The 20,741-nt window shown below is 41.1% G+C and overlaps 1 protein-coding gene across 2 annotated transcripts in view; it reads left to right on the forward strand.

The window, feature by feature from the left end:
* Positions 1-11,054: 11,054 nt before the first annotated feature.
* The window catches only part of PCSK2 (proprotein convertase subtilisin/kexin type 2), a 272,641-nt gene continuing 262,954 nt past the window's right edge, over positions 11,055-20,741 (forward strand). For both annotated transcript variants that reach the window (XM_047853203.1, XM_047853204.1), the window contains exon 1: positions 11,055-11,231. In XM_047853203.1, the coding sequence (XP_047709159.1) occupies positions 11,055-11,231 (177 nt within the window). The remainder of the gene's footprint in view (positions 11,232-20,741) is intronic.

Raw genomic sequence — 20,741 nt, forward strand, 5'->3', positions numbered from 1 at the left:
GCCTTTAGTACAAAGTAATTTCCAGGGAAGTCTGAAGGCACATCAGTTAAGCATTAAGAATTCTTTCAGTTCACCTGATCCTCAGAGGGAGAGGAGAAATATGCAGCAGCTTGGGCTTGGCCAGCACCATGGAAAGAGCCACAATGTGGATGCTACAGAAGGCTCTGAATCCTGTCACCCAGCAGGGTCCTGTAACCTTCATCTGACCTCCTTAGGGCCTCCCCCCATCCCACATGCTTTTTTTTTTTTTTCTGAGCTCTCTCTCTCTCTTCCACTTTCCAGCCCTTGGATATTAGAATTTCCTGGTTGTTCACAATTTAAATTCTGGTTTTTTGGTCCTGGGAAATTTTCCCCCCAAATCCTGATTTTCCCATTTTATTCATGCCTCCTAACATAGTTTTTCTCAATATTATTCCCCTTTACCCCATATATGTCACATTTTTGTTCTTATTTGTTAGTTTGTTTTTGCTTTGACTACTGTTTTCACCCAGTTGGCCTCCTAGAAGGCTGCGATTTGTTTTGATTCTATTAATCACAAGTGCTGTCTTTAAATATGTAGTAAGTTGAAGGTACATGTATTCTATGTCTTGAAAATATATAACATGTGTTATATGTCACACAGGAAAGATGTCAGTCATCTGTTATGGGGCCATTTGCAAATGCATGGGAAGATCAAGCAAATTCAGCAAAGTATAGTCAAGCCCTTGGGACTAGCAACATCCTGGAGACATTATCTCCTTCAGCTTGAAGAGATGAGAGAAGGTGGTAGTAGTAGAATCTGGAGAATGGGTTGCATGGAGAGGTCTTATTAGGAGAAATTGCTGCATCCAGGAAAAGGACGAAGTCAACACATGGTGACCCAACAGGGAAAGCCTGGAAAAGAAAAGCCTTGAGTTGATTCTCCTATTGTACTCTGATTTTTTTTTTTAACAGTTCTTCCTGTTAGCTGAACCCAATGGGAAACCATAACACAATGAATCTCATTGATGTGGTACATAAAAGTCAATCTCTTGGGGCACAGTACACAGTGGAGAAGGGTGGAGAGGAGATCTGAAGAGGAAAATGGAAATAACCAGACAGATATAATAGGCACAGTTGAGATCTACATAATAAAATATAACAATGAAAATTACAAAGATATTGTAAACTCGGATAATATTGTAGAACTCGATTTATCCATATTCACCACCTGGTACTTACAACAAGTAGCTGACCCTCGGGGGTCTGTTGGTCAGGTATTTTATTCTCTCTTGAGTGTCAAAGCCAATTATTCTTCATGGGATTCCTCACTCAGTATCACTTACCACTCAATTAATTAGGCAAACATGAGTAGGTAATTCACAATTGTCTAGCACTCTAGCCTGTGTTTGAAACGACTTCAGGCCAGTGTATTCGGCCATATGTGAAGAGTTCACTTCATGTTCCACCAAAATCTTTTCCTCTATTCATTCAATGATTTGGCTTTTCAAATTCCCCTTGATTAAAGTTGAACATAACCCTTAAAATCTGCAAACAGCCACAGCGCTGTGGTTTTTGACAAATCACCTCAGCTAAAAGACGCAAGCTCATGCTCCTTATTTATTCGCCTGTTCTTGCCAAGGGAACTTGCCAGTTCCTCCTGGTGCATGTCTCCTGAAAAAGATGAGAGGAGAAATAATAAGGGCACCTTGGAGAAACAATGTAATTATACACAAAGTCTTGTGGGCAATGCTGAAAGTTGAGGTGATTTTGCCATCTCATGTGGAACTGAGAACAAAAGCCCTCCTTTCCCTGTCAGTGGAAGGGATATATGAGGACTCATTCTAGTATCAGCATATATCTTTTCAAAGATTTATTTTTGTAACCATTTGATTCCTGGCATTTATATACAGCTACATGGTGAAGTGAGTAACTGACTTCCCCTTGTGAAGACTGAACCCATGATTTGACGATGGTTATACTCTTACCAGCTGAGTCAGCTCATCACTGACTAGTCACTAGGCATGAGTCTGTGACATGTTTGTGACATTGGCTAAGAGCTGTCATTGCCTGATGAGCCCACACAAATGGAACAGTCCTTAACACCCACAAAGAAATAGCCAATGCATCAAATATTACTCTCTCTGCCCAGCATTTAGAGGATGTGTTACTATAGCACCAGACAATTTATATCTTAGCTTCATTTAAGTCAATACCTTTCAGTATAGTTCTGCTTCATAGATTGTCCCTTATCCTAATGCACTGTTTATCTTTGCTGAACAGGAATTGTGATAGACATATGCTATTTTATCCATCTAATGTCCTGGTCCCGATCTCTAGGGAAAGCCCCCTTGTTTTCCTTCATCTAATAAAATCTTCTTTATTATCAGTCCATGAAGCTCAGGTCATGTGTCAGCTTCAGTGGAAGGCAGAAAACACAGGCCTGACCAGTAGCTGATTTCAATTATCTGAACCCCATAGTAGGGGAAAAATTGGTCACATGTCACAAGCCAAGTTAATGAACTAGTCTTCTGGTATTTAGTCAAAACTACTGGAGGAATAAAAGCTCCCCTTCCTCTGAGGTTAAGCCAACAACAAGGCTAACAGACCCCCACAGTGAAGATGGAGAAAGCTCCGGATCCAGCCATATCTGAATGTGTATCTATCTGTAGACTCTTCAAGAATGTCAAGCAAGAAATTTCCTTCATTGTTTAAGCCAGCTGTAGTTGTAGTTCTAACATTTCTAAACAAAAGAAGGGGAAAAAAGGAAGAAGAGGAAGAAGATGAAGATGAAGAAGAAGGAGGAGGAGGAGGAGGGGGAGGAGGAGAAGAATTAATACAAGTGGGGAACTACAATCTGGAATGTGTCCAAAGTCTAAGATCACGTAACTAGATTCCATTACTATTTCTCACCTCTGGGTTTCACACTTTTTATTGTGGTTTTGTCTTAGCTGATCCATTTTGAGGCAAGATCAGTCTTGCTTCCATAATCCTCATGCGGAACATTGTCATTCAGGTTAAACTGAGACTCCAGCAATGCTTACTTGGTTATTCTGAAGAAAATGTCCAAAAGGACACCCACTCTAATTCTAAAGTCCTCCATGAGAAGAGTGATTCATTCTTCCACACAGAAATGAAATTGTTGAAATGTTCTTTCTCAGTGTTTTAGAACAACATACCCCAAATGCATTATAGAGATTAATTTAGGAATTAACCCTTTAGGGGCGCCTGGGTGGCTCAGTCGGTTAAGCGTCCGATTTCCACTCAGGTCACGATCTCGCGGTTTGTGGGTTCGAGCCCTGCAATGCGCTCTGTGCTGACAGCTTGGAACCTGGAGTCTGCTTCCCATTCTGTGTCTCCCTCTCTCTCTGCTCCTCCCTTGCTTGCACTCTCTCTCTGTCTCTCTCGCTCTCTCTCAAAAATAAATTAAAAAATTAAGAGAAAAAAGAAATTAACCTCTTAAAATGGTTCCTGAGACAATTGCTTAAACTGGCTTGTGGAAATATGCTTCATAATGAAAATGTCTATAGATGCTGGACTTTGCCTGGTGTTAGAGTTTGGATTACTGTTGAATACATATTCTCTCCAGTGACTCCCCCACTCTGGACAGAATTGGGGTTGGCCATGTGACTGGTCTTGGCCAACAGAATTCTGGTGGACACGAGGCAAGAGGCCATAAGTGTTGCTCGGTGGCTTGGCTTGGGTTTCGAGGTGCAGTGATAAATCGTAAGAAGAGTGTGGCTCTGGTAACCACTGCCACTTCAGCCTGGGCTTCAGAAAAGAATACACGTGGAGAAGATCTAAGTGAAACTCACAGGCTGGAGAAATCTACAGCCTGAAGTAAAGCTGTTTTGGCCAAGCCCAGCCCAGATCAGCCAAACCACAGGCAGCCGTAACATAAAAATAAAAATACTCATTATAAGCCATTAAGTTTAGGGTGATTGACACAGCGCTATAGTGTCAATAGTTGATTGCTACACTTTGTGCAATCTCATTGTTGTGCTTTATGTACTACTGTATTGTGCACACAACCAATAGAACTTGAGAGAGATGAGATGCGTGAAAAGGTAAGGGCTTAATTTAGAATATTATCATTGAAAATTAGCCCTAAACAGAATCTGAGACACAATCAATCAAAGCAAATAGTCCCTACTCCCAATTTACCTGGAGGCTTTGAGGATGAAGCAACGTACCTCAAGTCACACGCCTAAAATGACACAGAGCCAGCACCGAACAAAGGAATTTTTACTTCCAGCCTCATGATCTTCCCATAACACCACCATACCCTCTCTTTGGTATTTAGAGACTAATTCATACCCTAGTTCCATATCTCACTCTTCTCATATTGGCAATGCTCATTCTGTCTTCCTCTGGCATTCTGCTAAGGACTACCTTATAGCAAAATACAGAACATGAGAAAAAGTAACCATACTGGATATATTTGCCAAGGTTTTCACTACCACAAGAGAGAGGAAATGCCAATTTATCTACTCTGTGTTCTCTGATGTGGATAGAATGCCTTTGGCCAAGACTGCTTCATTTCCCTGGAAGGCTGTGTTCTGGAAGCCTGAGTCTAATTTGGTAGGAGTTTTTTTTTTTTTAACATCGACGCTAATAATGGTTTTTAGAGAACATATCTTATCCCCATGCTGTTTGAATGTGTTCTGTCAGAGGCATTATAAAAATCTCTATAGCAAAATGAATTGAAACCTCGTAGATCGTTTACCCCAGAAGTCACAAACTCGGATGGCTTTCTGAGCTAGGTCACAAATGTAAAGCATATGAATCAAAAGGCTGGGAGACGATCTAGCAAAGTTGGCAGTTCAGGGCCTGTTACATTGTAGGGGAGGGGGTCTTGGAGAAGGATAGCTACTAAATCTAAGTAATTGTGACCATGTTGCCAAATCTTGGATTATTGCAAAAGAAGGAACCTTTTGGGATTTTTTAAATGGGAAATAATCTATTTTTAAAGGATGTTGACTTTTTAAACATGTGATCCATATAAAATATGCTCATGAACTAAATGATACTAGCATAAATTAATGCATCATGGAATGTGCTATTAGAAATTAAGAATACTGTTCGTAAGTCTGATATGAATTAAAATATCCTGATTAGGGCATTTTATTTTTTTTTCTTTTTATTATTTTTTTTTTAATTTTTTAACGTTTATTTATTTTTGACAGAGAGAGAAATAGAGCATGAATGGGGGAGGGTCAGAGAGAGAGGGAGGCACAGAATCGGAAGCAGGCTCCAGGCTCTGAGCTGTCAGCACAGAGCCCGACGCGGGGCTCGAACCCACGAACTGTGAGATCGTGACCTGAGCTGAAGTCGGACGCTTAGCCGACTGAGCCACCCAGGCACCCCTGATTAGGGCATTTTAAAAGAATTTTAAATTCTAAATGTATAAAAGCCACCATGTATTGTTTTCAGTAGCTAGTTGTAGAAATACATTTCTATGTTGTACTTTTTGGTTCAATCTTTCTAGCGTAATAAGAAGATAAAATGGATATTGAATGATGAATTCCCTAAAAATAGACTATACCATGTTTCTAAAACTGTGAAAGCATAAAATATTTTCACAAGGCATAAAGAGTGAGATATCCAAGAGCACAGTCATCAATGTATAGCTATTCTTCTGGCATAATAAATAACATTATACATCAATTTCTCTACTTGGGCAAGGCCATCCAAATCAATACTAAGTAGTGTATAATTACCCAAAAAACTAGGTCTAAGTAAGGACTTTCTAGAATCAGGTGTTTCTTTGCAATGACAGAGTTAGTCTTAAAAATCTAGTATATACATTTTAATGTTTGAACTTTCATTTTGCTCATAAAATTTGTGTCTTCTTAAATTCAGTTTATATTTGCTAACAAGCTATTTCCTTTGTTCTCTCTACATTACTTTTACATTATTTGAGGAGTCCAACAAAACATCTCCCTGTTAAAGATAATTTCCATAATCATTTCAAAAGTGAATTGAAGGAGACTTACTGTATTTTTTTAAGACCATGAAAAAGAAAAGAGAAATAACACAAGGTAAAGAATTCATGAATAGGTAATCACTTTCTACAGACAATAAGCAATGTTCCAATAAGCCCTGAGAAATAGCTAATTAATTTTCCAAGTGAGCAAACATTATTTTGTAGCCCTGTAGACCAAAAGAGGAATCTAAAGATAGTGAATAGAAATGTGTTCCTAATTTTCAAAAGAAGATTAAAAGGGTTCTTGGTCCTCATTGTTTAGCTACTTCAAATCCTTTCAAAATAATAGAACCTGAATTAACACACAAAAAATAAATTTTTACTGTTTTGGAAAATAAGGAAGCAATGAGTAGCTTTTATTTATGAATAGTCAATTAGTCTGAATAAATTTGATGGTTTGTTGATGAAGTTATAAAATGAAGACAACCCAAAACACTCTAGATTCAATGCTTTGGTGATAATAAAGCCTCATGAGTCCTCCCCACAATATTAATTTAAGATGGCTTAGGTAACTAAAGTCACTTGAGACTTTGCAACTAAAGGAAAAACAGAGGTCATTCAAGGAAAAGATATAAGGTGATAAAAACTATAGAAATTGGAGGATGGACCAAGTAAATCCCAATAATTTAGAAGGAGTGGGTGTACACTAAGGAATGAATTAAAAATTTCCAAATACCTGAATCTTGAGTTACTGCAAATATGAGAGTGTAGATAAATACCACTGGGAAATTAGGTGAGATCTTGGCAAATAAAAATCATCTGGGGAAAATTTTTTAAAAACTTGATCAACATTGAATCCAAAATTTGGTAGAAACCTGTACAGTGGTAACAATACTTCAGAAAGCCTGAGTATGGGCTGGGGTGGAAAGAACAGGGAGGGCAGGGTCATTAGGAGGAATCTACTTGAAGGGGTTGGTAATACAGTATGATAGTAAAGAATTGTGGCACCCGGGGTGCCTGGGTGGCTCAGTCGGTTGAGCCTCCGACTTCAGCTCAGGTCACGATCTCGCGGTCCGTGAGTTCGAGCCCCGCGTCGGACTCTGGGCTGATGGCTCAGAGCCTGGAGCCTGCTTCCGATTCTGTGTCTCCCTCTCTCTCTGCGCCCCCCACCCCCGTTCATGCTCTGTCTCTCTCTGTTTCAAAAATAAATAAATGTAAAAAAAAAAGAAATAAGAATTGTGGCACCCAGTGAAATTAATTTTACTGCACTTAAAATACTCAGAATGAATGAAACAGTAATGACAAAACTCAACTGATATGTAAGATGGCTGAATTTTAAATTGCACCTTCTGTTGTACGTGTCTATTCCCCTTCAGATTACACCCCACCCAACTGAAATCAACAGAAACTTAAGATCTTTTCCCTAGTGGACGAAAGAATATTCAAAGATCCAGCAGCCTCCCTAGAGCTGCTTCTAATTTTCCCTTTCCTCTCCAGTGATAGGTTTTCCTTGACCTGAAGCTCCCTGTGCCCAAAGTTCTCCTTAGAAGTGTATCTGAATGGAAGGGTCCTAATCATACCCCCAGGTGGTTTGGGCTGTTTTAATACACATAGGTCTGTTGATTTATAGTTATGAATCCATATAATGGGAATATTCTGGTGTTTGTAGGACAATGTCTTCAAAGAGACTCTGTGGGTTATGTTGCACATTTGAACTGGAACCAAACTTATGTTTTTTTCTACAGATACAACAGTATCTTAAATAGTAAGAACCTCAACATATTGATGGTTTTCTTGTCTGGTACTGAGTGTCAGCCAGTTTGTGTTAGTTATTCTTTCCTCAAATCCACAAAATTGGCAAATAAGAGACTATTGGTGGGGGGGGGGGAGGCGGGGGATATAAAAATAAATAAGCCCATTGATCACCACCATGTAATAAAAAAGTATGACTGTCCTTAACATTTCTCAAGCTATTGATGATTCTTTCTATATCATAGTCTACTTTGGCAACTCTTTGAAATTACAAGTTGGCTTTTGGACCTGCAGGGTCTCTAATCCAACCATCTCCTTTTACAGATAGGGAGATAAAGGCTTTGAAGGATACAGTGGTTTAGCCCAAGTGGCATCGTCAGTAACCGCAGAGCCGGCGGGAGAGTTCCTGTCCACTGGATTCCATTTTAGTCCTTGAAACATTCTGCTACCATTTCTCTCTTTTGTTCACCATTTTGCTCCAAAGTTACTGTTGGTATTCAAACAAAGAAAACAAAACAAAACAAAGGAGCCTAGGAAGAATTACCTTAAAAAAGCTAGGTGTGTATGCACATGGATGTGTATTTGTATTTCAAATAACAATTCAATGTATCAATATATTTCCTCCACTTGCATATGACATTATTATGCATTTAAAATTGAGCATTTACATCACAAAAAGATTCCCATTTTCATTTGATATGCTGTTCTGGCAATATTTTGATGAACTGTATTCTATGTAAAACACTAAAAATGTCCTATTTTAATCAACCATCCGGGTTTTATTTAGCCTGTACCCAATTTTGCATGGTTTTAATTATTGAAAATTCAAATACATAAGATTCAACACTTACTAGCATTTCATCTTTGGAATTTATTTAGGAAATGGAGTATTGCTTTGTGGTTTCAGAAAAAATTAATAAATATCTCTGAATAGATGGTAATTTCATGTTCATTTCCAGAGAGATTTAGCTACATTACAGAGCTATTTCCCAACACCCATAATCTTCTAAATTGACTTATTTGATGCTCTTCGGATCTATTTTTCTTAAGACTTAGATTTTTATCTCTGTTGCTGCTTTTGAAATGATCTCCATGATTGTGAATCCATCTAATGTAATTTTCACATTTGGTGCCGTTTTTCTCAAATGACAATACAGGGCAGAAGAATCATTTGGCATTTTTTCATACCAGCCTAGTACTTTGATTCAAAATATGGGCAAAATATAAGGAAAAGAGAGAAAGAGTTGAAGGTCTCTTAGTAAGAAAACCTTGTGTTAAAATCAAACAGATGGACTATGAGAGGTAAGCTGTGGAGTAGGATAGGGGGATTAAAAAAAAAAAAAATCTCAGCAGAAATGAGCCTCTGAGCAGGAAAGAACTGAGGAATCCAGAGCAGCTCTATTCCCTTTTATTAATACCTTCCCAGAAAACTTGTCTCCACTTTGGACCCTTTTATCTTTAGTCTGTGTGCTAGCACTTTCTCAGCATTTCTTAAAGGAGTTCAAGTACTCAGTGTTTCTTAAAGGAGTTCAAGTACTACCACTACTAATCCTAATATTAATTACATACCGATTTCTTTAATGCTTTAATCAAAATTTTCAATAACGTCTGTGTTTTTATTTGGCTAGTTTGGAAAGGGCTCTGAGGGAGCCAACTATGTCAGGAAAAGGGTTCTGCTCTGAAGACAGTGTGTCCCATGGCATTGTGTGTATTCTTTTCTAACAATGATGTTTTCTTGTGTAGAGTCCGACTTCATGATAAAATGAAAAGGGGGAAGTCTGTTAAAAATAAAACGCTCGTGTGTGTGTGTGTGTGTGTGTGTGTGTGTGTAAAATGTGTCAAGATTATTCTCTCTCTCTCTCTCTCTCTCTCTCTCTCTCTCACTGTATTGCATACACTTAATTAAGCCTCTAGGACAAAGGTCTCACCTCTTATTCAAGTGAAGCAGAATTTTGAACTTTGGAGCTAAATGATAATGGGGATCAGTGTCCGCATTCTATAATTCAACAATATTTAGGGTACTTTAAAACAATCGCCCTGATTTCGAGGCAGACATTTCACCCCTGCTTCCTCTCACTGGGACAGGAAGAAGTCAGTGTAAGCCATTTGTAGTCTGGGAGTGCACATTTCTTAACTGGATAATTTCGTTGACCCGGTGTCACTTGGCCTGAATTCGCCTCAGTTTAGAATGCCCAACTGGCGTCTTGGCCCAGCGCCTAGGATTGGTGGCTATACCTTCCCAAACGCACACTCTCGCCGTCCTTGTGCAACCGAACGTCTGTCCCCAAGTCTGAGAATGTACCTCCAGGCATGTCAATCCTGGCCGCGCCTCTCTAGAAGGCGGTCTCTGCGGAGCAACCCTGACTCTCGAAAGAGTCTCATCTAATCACAGATGCTGGTGGGAGTGAGCTTGATCTGCTAGGCTTCCCAGCTGCTTAGTTCCAGACAAGTCCAGAGCCTACCAAAATATAAATAAATAAATAAATAAATACTCGTCCCCATGAGTCACCCCAAGAAGGCTGCTTTCCCCAACCTTCCCCGTGCGGGGAAAGGGAGTAACCCTCCCCGGGATTTGTCCAAAGTGGTGAGAGGAGGGTTAATATTTGCTTTGTTGTTGAGCGCGAGAGAGGCAAGTGTGCCTTGAGAGAGAGAGAGAGAAAAAAAAAAAGAGTTATTTTGCAGCGGAAAATAAGCAGGGGAGAGGAATGGGGAGAGGCCGGTGCCCCAGCTCCCCTCGGAGCCTCAGGGAGCGGCACACGCCGTAATTCTCTTTCCAGAGCCTTACAGATTTCCACAAACAATGACATCACTCCGGCGCCGCCGACCAGATTACAGCTGGGGGGATTTTCCTGGGAGCTAGGCGGGCCCGGGTGGAGAGATGGAGGAGCTCTCCAGGGTTCTGAAAGGGGCGGGGGCGCGGGCTCGCCGCTCAGCGCCCCCCGCCGCGGAGGCGGACCGGCCGGTCTGGGGGCGGGCAGGGGTGGGCCCGGGGCGGTCCAGGGCGGGGCCCGTCGCATCTCCGGCCCTCATTGGTTGCTGACGAGCGCACGTCAGCCAGGCTGGTGCTCTCCTCTGTCCCCAGTGGAATTGGAGCCGAGGAGGAGCTGGAAATGCAGATTTAGCCCCAAGCACAGACATACACTCGCTTTTTCTCTCAGATACACACAGCTCCCCACATTCGCACCTCTGCCAGCGAGCCTGACTACACGGCTTCCCCGCCAGCCAGATGCTGGAGGAGAATACACATTGATTTGCTGCTTTCTGAGCCCCCTAATCAGTCTCTTTCTCTACACAGAGATTTTTTTTAAAACAAACAAAAAAAACTATATATATACATTTTTCATTTGCACCTTTCCTCCGAGTCCTCCGCTCCACCAGCCTGCGCGCCTCCTAGCACCACTTTTCACTCCCAAGAAAGATGAAAGGTGGCTGTGTCTCCCAGTGGAAGGCGGCCGCCGGGCTCCTCTTCTGTGTCATGGTTTTTGCATCTGCCGAGAGACCGGTCTTCACGAATCATTTTCTTGTGGAGTTGCATAAAGGAGGAGAGGAAGAAGCTCGCCAAGTTGCAGCAGAACACGGCTTTGGAGTCCGAAAGGTAAAATCTCCCTTGCATTTCGCATGTTGTTTCAAAACGGGGGCAGCCCTGCGCAATCTCATTGCAGATTTGCAAGTTTTCTTTCTCATGCGATGCAGATATTCTGCCATGGGCTCTTTAACACGACATTGCCTCCGGTGATCTTTCACGGGTTATGTAATTAAAATGTCCTTCAAATTATACTAGTAAGGTCATAAAAATAATTTATTGCTCTTTGACTTGGTGGCGAAAACAAGATAACACCTTTCTGACAATGCCTTGCGCCCGGGCTGCTGTCCGAGGTACCAAGTTCTCAAGGCTGGGTGGGGATGGGGGAATGAAGTGCTGAACATCTGGGCTTGACGTTGGCAGTCTTTGCCAGGGATGTATCCCCCGCCCCCACCCCCTGGAGAAAGAGTAGTTTCCAAGGGACAAGGCTAAAAGCTTGGATATTGCAATTCACCTCCGTGCTTTTCGGACCCCGCGCTAGGAGGACTTCCCTCCCGGTGACTTCGGCCCCTGTTCCTTAACAGCTCTCTGCCTCCAGGAGACTTGGAGACATGAACTGGGGTTTCTTTCCAAAATCCGGGTGGAACTTCTCGCCCTCGCCCCTGCCCACGAGCGCCCGCCCCCGAAGCGTACTCCTAGTTAGCTCTGATTCTCAACTCACAGCTGTAGAAGCTGGAAAGGTAGATTTTAGAGGAGTTCCCTATGGAGAAGTTGGGGTGTCTCTCCTGGTGTGTGGGCGGCCACCGTGGCTTTCTCACGAGGGCGCGGGGATCCCCATTCCAAGAAGTTGCCAGAGTTCAACTGTTCGGGCAGCTGCCTAAGGCTCCCAACCTAAGACGCCTTGGGACTCCTTTTGTGACTCCAGGGTATCCATCTGGGACGCAGCGGAAAAGAGAGTGCTGGGTGGGGGCCGTGGCTTACCTGCTTGTCCTTCTTACGAAATATCTTGTCAGAAATCGCAAGTGTCCTTAGGAGACCTGGCGAGAGGTGGGGTAGAGTGAGAGGATGCACGGAGAAACCGGGCAAAGGGAGCGTGGAGGACGTAGGAATGCGATTTGGCAACCAGAAGGCTGGGTGGAGGTCTGGGTGGAGGCTGGGTGGAGGTGTGGGATTCGGGGCCCTATCTTCTCCCTCCCGATCCCAGGAGAGGGGCGGGAAACGAGCGGTGGGTGCTTTCTTTTGTTGTTTTTGCCTCTCAAGGGCAGTGCGAACTAGGTTTCCTATCAGTCCCTCTGTCCGAACTTCCCATGCCTCCCGTCTTCCTCCCGGACGCGGCTCCCTCTTGAGCAGCTGGCTCTCCCTCCCCGGTAGGGTGTTGGCAGCAGCGATTTCGACCCTCGGTGGGTTTCCCCGCCAGTCATACTAGTCTGGGAGGAGAAGCCCGCCGGGTCTACCAGTGGCGCGCGGGCGGGTCTTTGCAGAAGGGAACTTGTTGCTCCCGGGAAGCGTGGGTGGAGCAGGGAGAGAGGATGCGAGCTGAGGGAGCAGCCCGCTGTCGTTCTGGCCCAGGGTCTGGGGCTGTTTCAAGAGTTTGTGTTTATTTCAACACAGGAAACAAGCAGACCCCCCTTCCTTCCCAACCCACCTCCCTAACTTGTTAGGAGACAAGATTCAGGACCCAGGAGCCACAGATAGAACAGTGATTGTCACCGTGATTATTATTACCTGACAACAATGGGGCACCCTTGTGTGCTGGAGTCCTTACACATATTCTTATTTAATATTCTCAACAACTCCAAGGAAGCTGCTATTATTATTAAGCTCATGGTACTGATAAGGATATTGGCTCAGATCAGGGCCCAAGGTAAAAAACAACCAGATCTGGATTTAAACCTGGATCTTTCAGAAATAAACTCATGCTCTTTACCTCTTAGTACATGCCAAACAGGCTAAGTGCTCTGCAGGATGTGTTGAGCTTTGAGGTGGGCTGAAAAGGGATATGGCATCAGGCTTTTTAGTTTCTGACTGCCAAGGGGCTGCAGCTGATTCGGGAATACCTGCTACTCTTTCCGTACCATGCACCTTTTCATAGAGTAGGCAGACTATTGCTACCTCCTCCTTACTTCCCCTTTAGACAATGCCCTTTAGGATCTTAGCAACTTAAGCAAATCCGGGTGTAACTAAGACAGATAATGACTTGACTTATTAATTCTCCAAGGGGTCGCTTTTGTTTTGTCTTGTTTTGTTTTGTAGAGGTAAACGGCTTAATGAGGGGATTTGTAGTTTTGACGGTGGAGTTTGAGAAAGGAGGTATAGGGACAATGTCATCCCAAATATATCTGGAGAATCTTGATATGCTTACTGTGAACTCTCAGGGAACTCATACTCTGGGGTAAAATCAGACACCTAAGTCTCTCTCACCCCTACTCTTTATTTGAGAGGAGCCCACTGGCTTTGAGTCAGCCACAAACATGCAATTTCTATCTGGGAAAAATGAACTTTTACCTTGCCACCTCTCCTCCCCTCTCTATAACCCCCTCTCAAAAACAGTATCTCTTAACCAAATGATTTTTGTTCTGATATATAGTTAAGTTAAAAAAAAATCAGCCTATGGCAGAATGCTTCTGTCTGACAAATCTTTGCATGGTGCCACACCTGTGTAGAAGGAGCCCTCTTTTCTTTCCTTGGATTCATGTCCCACCCTTCTTCCTTCACGACTGAGCTCCAAACCTTCCCTGATGCTATGGACCACCATGTGCTTTCTCTTCTCCAAATTCCCACGGGATGAAAAAGCAAAGCCTACACGACATAAGCTAGTACATCCCAACACTCTTCCTCCAGTCATTTTATATATGTAAGTAAATGTGGGTGTAAGTATTGTCTTTCCACTTAAAAGGTAAATATTCAAGGACCATATCCTCCATACTTCTAGTGTCCTCACCATGGCCAGCCTAGTACTGGGTTTGCCAGCCTGTAAGGAAACTTCCTTAGTTTTATCTGTTCCTCCAGGTTTCTCACACACTGTCCTGCCTTGTTCTCATCACATACTGCACTTTTGTCACTCTTTTTTTTTTTTTCATTTTAAACCTACAATACCTCCTTCTCCTTCCTCTCTCTAATACTTAGTGTATCTTCCAATTCCCTACCGCTCCATCCTCTCCAATGCTCAGGGTCAGACACCAAGGATCCTCGGTGATTACTTATGCATCCCAAAGAAGGGTCAGCTATGCAGACTAGGGGAACCTGCTGTTTTACTAAGTTATCCATCCCATCTAAACTCACAAGCCTGTGAGGTAGAAATTGTTGCCATCAGACCTAATTCTCAGATGAAAAACTTAAAGCCCCAACCAGTTAAACTTATATCTGGAGAGTGAAAAAAACTCAGATTTAAAACCAAATTTGCTTTGTGGAAAATAACTTTGTTTTCCTACCAAACTGCCTCCGGGAAACCTTCCCGGACAGCCAAGAACTCTGCTCTCTGGGCACCATTTTAGAGTTCTGATGTTTTCCCTTTCCTTTCTTTCTTTTTAATTTTTTCTATATCCAACAGCTATTTGGTATTAACGTATAAACCTATGTCATTAACAAATGTGTATGAGTATGTATTTCAGGTAGATCATAAATCTTCTAAGAGTAGAAACAATACACTGTGTCTTCTTAAAGCCCTATGTTTAGCACAGTGGTCTATATATGAGACATTAAATGAATACCTGGTGATTTTTTTTACCAACCCCTGCAAGGCCATGACCAAACAAATGTATTTCCTCCCCGAAATGGAACAAAAATACCTGTAACTTTACTGTCAGAAAGGTGTGTTGAGACTAAAGTTTTCTATTTTATCGTGACCTGGCTAAAAGACATCTGTTCATCAAAAAAGATGTATAGACATATGTATATGTCTAGGAGAGTAAGTGAGTTTACAATAACATCAGAGGTGTTTTTCCGAGTGCCTTAAAATTCTTTTTTTTTTTTTTAATTTTTAATGTTTATTATTGGGAGACAGAGAGAGACAGAGCACGAGAGGGGGAGGGGCAGAGAGAGAGGAGACACAGAATGTGAAGCAGGCTCCAGGCTCTGAGCTGTCAGCCCAGAGCCTGACACAGGGCTCCAACTCACAAACTGTGAGATCATGACCTGAGCCGAAGTCGGATGCTTAACCGACTGAGCCACCCGAGCACCCCTTAAAATTCTTAATATACTACTAATTTTAAATCTCTTGGAAAAAGAACAAAAAAATATTTATTAAAACAGTATATTGAGGGGCGCCTGGGTGGCGCAGTCGGTTGGGCGTCCGACGTCAGCCAGGTCACGATCTCGCGGTCCGTGAGTTCGAGCCCCGCGTCGGGCTCTGGGCTGATGGCTCAGAGCCTGGAGCCTGTTTCCGATTCTGTGTCTCCCTCTCTCTCTGCCCTTCCCCCGTTCATGCTCTGTCTCTCTCTGTCCCAAAAATAAATAAACGTTGAAAAAAAAATTAAAACAGTATATTGAAGGTTAGCCAAAAATCAAGTAAGAATTAAGGTAGAAATCCAAACAATTGACAATGAAGTGTTTTTGTTTTGCTACAGTAGGTTTTGGTTTTTGTTCAGGTAGGACTGAGGCTAGGATAATTACACAAGTAAAATCATGTGACCACTTTTATATGTGTGCTCACTGCATTTGAAAAACTCTAGCAATAATTGTGCTGGTATACAATGAAAGAATAAACTTCTTTTCATTTTAACTGACTTTTTAATTTTAACTTTAATAGAATTGAATTCTTTAATTGACTTTAATGTTAAAATCAAATTTCTTTTAATTTTATTGAAGTACAACTTAGGAAAGAACACAGTCCATAAACTGTCACAAACTGAGCACACTTATGTAATGAGCATCCAAATCAAGAAATAAAGTATTATCCATACCCCATAAGTTCCCCCTCTTGCTCATTTAGGTAGTTTTTAGTTTTAGGCTATTATGATTATTGCTTCTGTGGAATTTGTAATGTATGTATTCCCAGCATATATGTCTCTCTGTTGGGAATATCCCTAGGATTAGAATTGTTGAGTAAAAGGGCATATATACATTCAACTTTAGGAGACTGTATCAGTTTTCTATTGTGTAACAAATACTACAGACTTTGTGTCCTAAAACCACACAAATTCATTATTTCATAGTTTTCATGGATAAGGAGTCTGGCACATTTTAGCTGGGTCTTCTGCTCATGGGCTTACAGGTAGAAATTAAGATATTGGCCAGCTATGTCCTCATCTACAGGCACAACTAAGGGGAAGTCCACTTCCAAGCATATTCAGGTGTTTAGGATTCAGCTCCTTGTAATTGTAGACCTGGAGTCTTCAATTTTTACAAGTTCCACTCTCAGCTCCTGGAGCTACGCTCATGACCTTACTGCATGACCCTTTCCATAAACCTTCTCACACTTTCACTCTTCTTTCAGGAAAGGCTCAGTCCCTGTTTAGGTGAGCCTGATTAGGTCAGGCCCGCCCAGGAGAATTGTCTTGATTAATTCAGGTAAACTGATTTGGGACCTTAACTACATTTGATAAAATCCCTCCCCTCTGCCACAAAAAGGTAATATAATAACATAAATGACATCCATCATCTTCACAATCCTGTCCCCACACTCATGGGGAGGGGATGATACAGGGCACGTACACGAGGGAGAGGAAATCTTGGGGGTCATCTCAGAATTCTGCCTGCCACAGACAAACTGACCACCAGCAATGTGTGAGGTTTCTGATCGCTCCACATTCTCAGCAACATTTGATTTCTTATGCCTTTTCCTTTTAGTTATTTTGGTGGGTACATAATGATATTTCATTGTGATTTTAATTTGCATTTCCCTGATGATCACCTCAAGCGGAATACCTCTTCATACGCTATTAGTGGTTTGGAAATCCTTTTTTATACATCATTTGTTCAAGTCTTTTGCCCTGAAAAGTTTGGTTTTCTTTTCTTTTCTTTTTCTATCTTTGTTTCTTCTTTCTTTCTTTTCTTCCTCTTTCTTTCTTTCTTTTTTTTTTTTTTCTTTTGGATTGTCTGTCTTAATTTTCCGTTTGTAGGAGCTCTTTAGCTATTGTGGATAGGAAGAATCTTTTGTCATATATTTATTTTCGCCCTTTTAGTGGTATTAACAATATTGAATCCAGATTCTATAATTTCACTCTCATTTCATCATGGATCAATTGTGAGTCAGAAGAAGTAGTCTTCCACCCTCTGCCCTGTTCTCCTCTAGATCAAGATTAACATGGTTCAGAAGGGGAAACAAAACAAGAGATAGATTTGATCCTAAGTGTTTCCAAGAGGATTCCTACCTAAGAATCCCTTAAGGGACAGTTTTTCTGACACTACACGATCTATTACCATGGTAACCAAAGGTAAATAGCCCAGAACTCAACTTCCCCAACATGAAAGCTATGAATTCCTTTTGGACTCTAACTTAATACAGTATGCTTTAGGTCAAGTCCAAGCTCATCCCTTAAGCCTTATCTGACTGACTTAGACTGGAATATTCTCTATCTCTTTGGGACTTCCCCTGCATTTAATCTGTTCCTTTTCTTGGCACCAGTCACATTTGTCCCAGCACTCACTATATACAATGCCTCTCTTGTGACTAAAGGAAGCCAGGAACAGCAATGTTCAAAGGTATAGATAATGGGATTTAGAATTAGAAAGTACTGGAAACTTGTCTAGATTATGAAATCTCTAAGAGGCTCATGTTTATTTGAAATGGCTAATAAAATATGGTGGTTGTGAAAAATAGTACAGTGTGTATAAGGTTTTGAACACAGTGGCAAGTGCATAGAATAAAAAACCCATTATTGGTAGGAGTAATAATAATAAAGTGATGACCTGGTTACATTTTTTTGCTGAAGAAAACAATTGTAAATTGTACTTTCTTGGGAGTGACAACTGATTGAATGAGGAGTAAACAGCCCAATGGGAACCCATCCAGGAGTTGGCCATGATCCTTGAGAGTGCCTGGCTGAAATAATCCAGAATTAAATTCACTATAGCCCATGGTAATTATCTTAACCAATCATGCTGACTTTCTTAGGAAATTTGATTCACTAGTTGCTATAGAGAGGAAAATGGGGTCTAGTTGTCATGAAAGAGACTATCCAGGCCATGGGAGATGCAGACATTTCATCTGAGTTCCTATAACTTCCCAGCTCCATTTCCCAGCAAAAGATGGGACAGAAGGTAAAGGATAGTTACCAGATTAATTTTGTCTTCTCCTTGGGCCACAGCAGTACCACATTTCCCAGCCTGCTTTGCAGATAGGTACCACCATATGAGGATGCTAGCCAGTGAGATGTAAGCAGAAGTGATGTGCACTTCTTCCTTGCTTGATGCGTAAAAACTGACCATAGGTTGATTCTCCACCTTTTCTCTTCTGAGGTTTGACGTGATTAAGAACAGTAACTTTGGAAGCCAAATGCCAAAGACGGTAGAGTCGCAAGATGGAAGGACCCCAGGTCCCTGATTCTTGACTTAGAAGAGCTTTATGAGTCAGAAAGTAAATTGCTATTACATTAAAGCACTGGGATTTGAGAGTTTATCTTTAGAACCACCAACATTACCCAAGCCAATATCCTGTCAATAAATATCCTTCTTTCTTAGGTTGCAAGAGTATTCTCTGAACCTTACAACCAAACCAAACCAAATTACAAGAATAGTAATTTTTAAAAGACTTATGAAAGCTCCTACATCTTCACCTTGTAATGTCAACCAACTTTACAGGTCTTTGTGATTTTTCTTCTCCAGGAAGAATACACAACCCATTAAATACTCCTGTCCCACTGGTGACCAATATGCTTTACTCATAATAGGGACTCATTATGTGCTTCTTCACTGATAAGTACACCTGGATCACAAGGTGACTATTCAGCCATTAACTCAGAGAAAAGGCACTTGAAGTACTAGTTTTCAAGAAACTACCCCTGTAGCATCCATTTATTTATAGGCAGCAATGTAGCTAGGAAATAGAAGTAGGTAACAGGCAGCATGTCAATGACTGGCAGACTCCTGCGTTTCCCTAAATTCCCAACTTATAAATTATCAGTGATAGAATAGATCAAAAAAAATTCTTTTTCTCAAATGAATGAATATCTAAAATTCAATGTCTCTTTCAAAAGGTCTTATTAGCTGTAGATCACAATGTTACAGCACATCAGGGACTGATGCTATAGTTAAGTTTGCAATAATTATATATTTGGCTGTAACTGCTCAAAGAAGTTAGGCTTTAAAAATAAAACATAAAACCTGAAGTTCATACTTTTTCCACCCACTAGAGCAGTGGCTTCATTTTACATTTGAGCTCAGATTCATCATTTCAAAAAGAAACCCTGAACTGAATTTGTGGGTTATTATTTGAGAGTCAAATAATCACAGGACATTCGAAAGCAAGAGTTTTAGTTTCATCTTCTTTACTAATATACTAATATACTTCTAAAGAAGCGTGTGTGTGTGTGTGTGTGTGTGTATAATAGCTGAATAGCTGAAGTCCATTAAGTGACTAAACTCCACTAATGGTTAGGGAATCAAGAAATTGCATTTGAATTAACAGTTCTACCCTAAATGTAATGGTTCCATATTAATGAATGGCTTCTATTATTCTGTGTTAGGTATATATAAAAAGCAATAAATTCCCTAGACAAATCATTTTTTGTCCCTAAAACAATTTGACCATAACTTTTTGGAGAAGGTTGTGATGTGCTGAGCTCCTCTGATGAGAATAACTGAATATAACAAAGTCTTAGGTTGAAAGTGAAACATGGACACAAACCCTTAATTTTCTGACACAAATGAAGTAGCCTCAACAATATCACAAGATGTTGGTAGCTTCTCCATTAGGAAGTTGACAAGAACATGAGAACTGTAGAATCCTAGGGTTGCTCTTTATTTATAACTTTATTTATTTTTATAATTATTATTTTAATTCTGTATCAAATTAATTAATATATGCATTTTTTTAAATTTTTTTTTCAACGTTTATTTATTTTTGGGACAGAGAGAGACAGAGCATGAACGGGGGAGGGGCAGAGAGAGAGGCAGACACAGAATCGGAAACAGGCTCCAGGCTCTGAGCCATCAGCCCAGAGCCTGACGTGGGGCTCGAACTCACGGACCGCGAGATCGTGACCTGGTTGAAGTCGGACGCTTAACCAACTGCGCCACCCAGGCGCCCCAATATATGCATTTTAAAATTTTTATTTAAATCCAAGTTAGTTAACATACAGTGTAATAATGATCTTAGGATTAGAATTTAGTGATTCATCACTTACACATAAGACCCAGTGATCATCCCAACAAGTGCCCTCTTTAATGCCCATCACCCATTTAGCCCATCCCCCCACCCAACATCCCTCCAGCCACCCTCAATTTGTCTTCTGTATTTAAGAGTCTCTTATGGTTTGCTTCCCACTCTGCTTTTATCTTATTTTTATTTTTTTCTTTCTTTTCCTGTTTTGTTTCTTACATTCCACACATGAGTGAAATCATCTATTTGTCTTTCTCTGACTGACTTATTTCGTTTCGCCTAATACACTCTAGTTCCATTCATGATGCAAATGGCAAGATTTC

Source organism: Prionailurus viverrinus, chromosome A3 (assembly GCF_022837055.1).
Source record: "Prionailurus viverrinus isolate Anna chromosome A3, UM_Priviv_1.0, whole genome shotgun sequence".
NCBI classification, from domain to species: domain Eukaryota; kingdom Metazoa; phylum Chordata; class Mammalia; order Carnivora; family Felidae; genus Prionailurus; species Prionailurus viverrinus.